Below are 7014 nucleotides of genomic sequence, written 5' to 3' on the forward strand. Positions count from 1 at the left end.
TCCTCCAGAGAAGGGGGGGGGGGGCCTGGCTGGGTCCTCCTGGAGATCCAGGCTTCCTCTGACCACACCCACTTCGGAAACCTTTCCTGACCTTTCTGAATCACGCTGCCCTCTCTCACGGCCTCCGTTCACTCAACTCAACTGGACACACACACCTGTTGCTAACCCAGGAGGCTGAGATCCGAAGATCGCGGTTCGAAGCCAACCCGGGCAGAAAAGTCAGTGAGGCCTCTGGGATGCCAGTAACCCGCAAAAAGCCACACGTGGAGCTGTGGCTCAGGCGGGAGCGCGCCAGCCTCGGAGCGGAAAGGCTCCAGCCCCAGCACGTGGGGGGGGGGGATTCGATCCCGCGTGTGTCCGCTCGGAGCCCCTCTTCCAAGACAACGCCCCGCCACTGTCTGTATTGCTCCGGTGGGAAAACACGGTGCCCTCGGGGCCGGTGTGGGGAGAGACGGTCGTTCACGCCGGACAGGCGACACCCACCCGCCCACCCCGACCCCGCAGCCAGAGGTGCCGGAGCGGGGCACAGCCCCGCTGGATGGCGGGAGGCCGGACCCCGCGGCGGGAGCAGGGCCCCCCCACCCCCTCCCAGCACGGCGATCGCGCGGCGCAGGGGCCCAGGACGGCGGGGCGACCCGAGAGTACTTTACCCGAGTCTCCCCCCGGCACCGAGGGGGGCAGCGTGAGCGTGAACACGGCGGCCACGGCGGCGAACACGGCCACGCCGCCGCGGAGGCCCCCGGAACCCCGCGGCCCCACTCGGGCTGCCGATCCCCGGGTCCGGGCCCTGCCGTCACCATGGAGACCCATGGACGACGACGGAAGAACCACAACCACACAGAACCACGAGGACGCCGCCAGCCCCGGCCCGCGGGCTGGCACTGGGCGTCCCCGGCCGCGGCGGCTTCCGGGGGAGCCCGGCGGCAGGAATGTACCATTCCGCGCCCAACCACGGGGGGAGCGAAAATTCCAGACCCTCGAGACATACGAGCTGGGAGACTGTTCTAGTCACCAGCCACCACTGCTTGCACTCGCGCAGTGTGGGTGCAAAGTCCCTGGTGATCTGGAGGGGAGGCTGGCTTGAGAAGCAGGCTTGGGTCCGCCCTATGGCAGGGTTCCCTCCCCCCGTCGCATCGACTTGGTTGGTTCTGACAGAGACTGACGCAAAGCGGAAAACCGCGAGCGGGAAAGAGTTACTCTGCCCCCTGTGGTGCGGGGTGGAACTGCACAAAAGAGCCCGCGTCTGCAGCCCTGAACTCAGGTCCTTGTGAAAACAGGACTTGGCGCTAGAGCAGTTACGGTGTTGCACACTAGTCGCAATTAGGTATGGCAGTGAATACGTTGATAGCGATTATTTACAACCATGTGCGTTATTGCAAACAACAGTAGATCCGTGTGCTAATTATTTAATCACTGGGTCGTTTTCAGAGAGCGGTGTGTTAGCCTTTTTCTCTTGGAGCGTGGGGAAAACTCGGTAGATGAGTTGGGAAACTTGAGTTTCTGAATTAATGAAAATAGCTCATATTATGGTAAAGGTGTCTCCTACTTTAATGCCTTGGCGGGCAAGTGGGAAATGGACATTGTGTTTAGATACAAACACAATGAAAACAAAAAAAAAAAAAAAAGGAGGAGAGAGGAGCTATGGATCAACCGTGCAGCAGGAATTAAAAAAAATTATCTTTAATAGTTATACAAACGAAGTTGCCCTTTAACAAAGCCATTTATGGAAACAATGCATCTTGACCTGTGTCACCCCTTTCAACATCCCCACCTGCCCCTTCCCTTACTTTTCTTAACTTTGTGGTATATACATGGCATGCTCCCCCACTTCAGAGGTCTATCCCTTGCCCCTTGCCTCCCGCTCCTCCTTTGCAAGTATCCTTTCCTGAGGCTTATTTTGTTGGGCTTTAACTTTGCCTTTCTAGGGAATTACACTGAGTTCTCCCTTACATCTACTGTATTTCAGTTCATACATTTGTAACCACTTGCATACCACCCAACATGTTTGCTTATGAGTTTCTGTTTGTTTGATTTTTTTCTTTTGGACAGTCATGGGGCTTGAACTCTGCTGTCCAGAGCTCTTCAGCTCAAGGTGAGCACTCTACCACTTGAGCCACAGTGCAACTTCCGGTTTTCTGGTGGTTTATTGGAGATAAGAGTCTCATGGACTTTCCTGCCCGGGCTGGTTTTGAACCGCGATCCTCAGATCTCAGCCTCTTGAGTAGCTAGGATTACAGGCGTGAGCCACCAGCGCCCCGCTTGCTTTTGAGTTTATAGGAATCTTTATAAACATTTTAAGCCTCTCTTTATATGTCTATATAAATTAGTCTGGCATGGAAGGGGAGGAGGAACACCTGTATGGAATGTATTTCAAATCACACTGAAAAATCAAAGTCAGTGTCAAATTCACCCTAATAGGAACACGATGTGGCTGGCAGTCCCCATTTCCCACTATTTCCATAATACTTTCTCAGCTCTACTGTAAGCTTCTGGAGGGCAGGGGCTGCGCAAGAGGCTGCTTGGAAAATAACTCCCAGCCATCTGCACATCCTGATATTCACTTTCTCATTATTTATTAACTTTCAGGCACTTTATTTTTTTTTGTTTTGTTTTGTTTTTGGGTCCGGTCGTGGGGCCTGAACTCTGGGCCTGGGCGCTGTCCCTCAGCAATTCAGCTCAAGGCTAGCACCCTGCTACTTGAGCCACAGAGCCACTTCCGGCTTTTTTCTTTTTGCTTATGTGGTGCTGAGGAATCAAACCCCGGGCCTCATGCATGCAAGGCAAGCGCTCTACCACTGAGCCACCTTCCCAGCCCTCAGGCACTTTAAAATAGAATAATTGAGAAGTCTACAATCCTCCCTCAAGCCCCCATTTGACATTTAGTCAAATGTGTCTTTATCTTACCTTAACTGACCAATTTTTCTATTTGAAACTTCAGGGCATACTACTGAATAAACCATCTATATATAATAGGACAAAATAAGAGACACAAATATCCCTTCTAGTGCCTTAGGGAAAAAATATACATACATATATATTTGGTAATGCTCAGTGTGAACTCTTGCCCTTGTACTGGCTAGATGCCACTTGAGAGATGTCCCAAGCTCTCCCTGACCTTTTTCCCCTCACTTTAATTTTCAGGTAGGGTCTAGGCCAGCTGGATCCACTATCCTTCTTACTTAAACCTCCTTTATACCTGGGATGACTGGTACACACAAGCACACCCATCTTCTTTAGAAAAATGCCTTTAAACATCTGAATATATGGCAACCAAAGAAAGCTGAAGTAAATGGCATTTTTACCCTTATAGTGTCAAAGGTATTTATTGTCTATAGAGTAAACAGAATGTTGACAGGAATGTCACTTGGTCCAACTACTTTAGAAATTACATATTTTTTCCAATAGAAACAAAGGCGTACAGAGCCTATAACCTAAAACTACTGTTCCAGGTTCATAACTAAAGAAGACAGGGGCACAAATGTTCACAATAGGGCTGTTCATAAAGGCTTTTGAATAGGAACAGTCCCAAACATTTATCAACAATCGAATAAATATATCCTCATATGTTCATACAATGCTATTATGTACAACAAAGAGAATAAGCAAGCTACAGATAGCTATAGGGAAGATTACAGAGGACAGATACAATATTGAGCAAAAGGAAAAAGTTATGAAAAATTGTCTAGAATGATTTTGGTCTTTAAAACAAAATCAATTGAAACTATTTCTTAGAGATACATAGACATAATTTAGAACTATAAAGAACACAAAGATGGATCCTAGATGGATCATTGTAGCTCCCTCTGAACTATTATCATGGTAGTTCCCTCTAGGGGCAAATAGAGTTTTGAATGGAGAGAATGTATATGGGCCTGAGTTTCTGTTCTTATTTTAGGTACTGGTTACATGGATTTATTCTAACTATGTGATATATTTGATATTTTATAAAGTAGACAAGAAAGTCTGAAGTGATTATTTAGTGTGTATGTTTATATATAATAAAGGGATTTATAAAAAGCAGTTCTAAAAGGGGATTTATTATCTTGACTTACATAATCAAAGATTATAGGGTCTGGGAAGATGGCTCAGTGGTAGAGTGCTTGCCTTGCATGCATGAGGCCCTGGGTTCGATTCCTCAGCACCACGTAAGCAAAAAGAAAAAAGCCAGAAGTGGTGCTGTGGCTCAAGTGGTAGAGTGCTAGACTTGAGCTGAAGAGCTGAGGGACAGCGCCCAGGCCCAGAGTTCAGGCCCCACGACCAGACCCCCCCCCAAAAAAAGATTATACAGTTACACAGTGGCTGTCTGCCGGATGGAGAGATGGAAAATGTAACACATGTTTAGTTCAAGAAGATAGGACTCTCAGACTACAACCAATGATGCAACCCAGTCCAAGGCTGAAAGTCAGGAATTGCTTTGTAAAGTTGATAATGCAAGGTGAAGAGTTGAAGAAGCTGGTCTGATGTCCTCAGCAATGGAAGCATTGACAGACACACCCACACAGGAAGGGAGCATGTGCACACTGACTGGCTTCTTCTGCTTTTGTTCCATCCAGGCTCCCAGCTTATTGGATGGTGATGTTCACATTCTGAGTGGGTTTTCCCACCCCCCCCCTTAGTTTCTGACCCACATGCCAGTCATCTCTGGAAAGCCTTCACAGGCACATTTAATGAGACATTTGTATTATTAATCTCCTAGATGTCTATTCAATCAAGTTTAACAATTGCATCAAGTGGACAATTTTGAACTGATCACCAAAGTATTACCTGAGTTGACATGAAATAAATAACTCATGATTTTCCCAGCATCTTCTTAGTGCTATGTAATGTGAGTACCTACTCAAGGAAGGGAGATTTCAGTATGGAAATCAATTTTCTTTCAAAAATCTTTTGTGATTTTAATCTAATAGACTATTGAAATCTCTAATAAAACCGTTTTACTTTTTGAACATAAACTTTACATTTCCCCAATAAAACCCTTGATATACAAACAAAAGGAAAATATATGAGAAATGCTATTTTCTTCTACCGGTAGCAGATGTCTGGAAAATCCAAACCATTAATCCACTGTATAGTTTGGGAAGCAAAAAGCAGGCTGCAACAGGGAAGAGGCCTACAATAAAGAAGAGTTGTATAACAGACTTAGAATTCTTAAGTGTTTGTGATATTTTTAAATTCTTGCTGTCATCCAGATAGAGAAAATGAAACATTTCTGTTTTGGGTGGTGGTAGTGGAGGTGTGTGAGTGAGTCCTGGGACTTGAATTCAGGGCCTGGATACTGTCCCTGAGCTTCTTTGTGCCACAGCTTCACTTCTGGCTTTTTTGTAGTTTACTGGAGATAAAAGTCTCACTGAGCCAGGTGCTGGTAGCTCCTGCCTTTAATCCTAGCTACTCAGGAGGCTGAGATTTGAGGATCACAGATCAAAGCCACCTCGGGCAGAAAAGTCCATGAGACTCTTATCTCCAATTAACCACCAGAAAACTGGAAGTGGCTCTGTGACTCAAGTGGTAAAGCATTCTCCTTGAGCTCTGGAACAGTGCCCAGGCCTCATGACCCACCTATGGGGAAAAAAAATCTCACTGACTTACCTGCCTGGGCTGGCTTTAAACCACAATCCTCAGACCTCAGCTTCTAAGCAGTTAGGATTACAGGCATGATCCATCAGTGCCCTGCTTGAAAATGAAGGTTTTTACATTCAGTAAGAAGATAATAATAAAATGATTTATTAGACACAAAATGAATATTGAATACTAGAACTGTGGTTATATCCCAGTGCCTAGGACAGTACCCAGAACACAATAAATACTCCAAAAATTAGTTGATGATTGAAGAAGATGTAATGGGGATATAAAACAGATGCTGAGGGGAAATCTTTATTGTTTTCAGTGAAGATTACGTTCAAACTATCAACCCTAAGAAAAGACTCTCCTAACCTTGATCTGAGATACAAGACAATGACAAAAGAAATGTAATGATAAGAACTGTAAACATACAGTTAAATAGGGTAATCTAGAACTTACAATAGGGAACTTACATGACAGTAAGCATATTCATAGTATTTCATGGAGTGACATGTGCTCAAATTCTTCATTCTTCAATAACCACAACACTCTGGGCTTAGTCTACCTGGTATCCTCTACTGGTGCCACTGTATAAATCCACATGACAGCTTCCCTCCCTCCCTGCCTTCCTTCCTTCCTTCCTTTTTTTCTTTTTTCTTTTTTTTTAGGTACAAGACTGGGATTCAAACTCATACCTGCTGCTTTCAGGCATTGGCTAGTGCTCTACAAACTGAGCCATGCCTCCAAGCCCCACGTGAGATCTTTAAAGGCAGATATCATGAATGCCAGTGCCAGGCTTGAGTGAAGAGATGGCTGTCTATGTACAACACCTTCCTTGTTCCCTTTGCCCCATTCCAGCACCTTATTCAGAATTGTTGCTGATAAGTGACTCTGGGTCTCTACCTGCTTCTAAACAGTTAAGAACCTGCTCCATATCTCTGATAACCTCCCTAATTGCTTTAGTTTAGCTACTTCTGTTTCTCAAACCCCCAGCTGTTAGGTCCTTCCTTTCCATCTTGGACAAGCCAACATTTCTTCAGGAACCCAAATGTCACAAAAGCTGGGAATAGGATTGTCTTCTTTCTGACAATATTGACTTTCAGTGCTCTAACTCACAACTAAGAAAACCCAAAAAGGACTGGTGGTATGGCTCAAGTAGTAGAGCAACGAGCAGCAAGTCCAGAGATCATGAGTTCAAACCTCCTCATCAAGTAATAATAATAATGATAGTAATAGCTGTAGTAGTAGTATTTGTTTACAATTTTCTTTAAAAAATACCCTGTATTTGACTAGCTTCTTGGGTTGAAAAAAGAAAATATCTAGAAGAGCAAAACCAAAACTCAAATGGGCATTATATCTTACTTTGCCAGAGAATATTCCACCAACTTTAAACACATTAGGAAACTTTCAAAAGGTTCTAAATAGTTCATGTTTAAAAGTTATGTCTGGTTGTAG

General features: G+C 45.2%; 1 protein-coding gene across 1 annotated transcript in view; it reads right to left on the reverse strand.

The window, feature by feature from the left end:
- Tmem260 (transmembrane protein 260) overlaps window positions 1–877 on the reverse strand; it is a 50729-nt gene extending 49852 nt beyond the window's left edge. Inside the window, exon 1 of the mRNA XM_013012211.1 lies at window positions 651–877. Coding sequence (XP_012867665.1) covers window positions 651–810 — 160 coding nt within the window. The 5' untranslated portion in view covers window positions 811–877. The remainder of the gene's footprint in view (window positions 1–650) is intronic.
- Between the last annotated feature and the right edge of the window lie 6137 nt (window positions 878–7014).

This window comes from Dipodomys ordii, unplaced genomic scaffold (assembly GCF_000151885.1).
Source record: "Dipodomys ordii isolate 6190 unplaced genomic scaffold, Dord_2.0 Scaffold16, whole genome shotgun sequence".
In the NCBI taxonomy this organism is placed as follows: Eukaryota; Metazoa; Chordata; class Mammalia; order Rodentia; family Heteromyidae; genus Dipodomys; species Dipodomys ordii.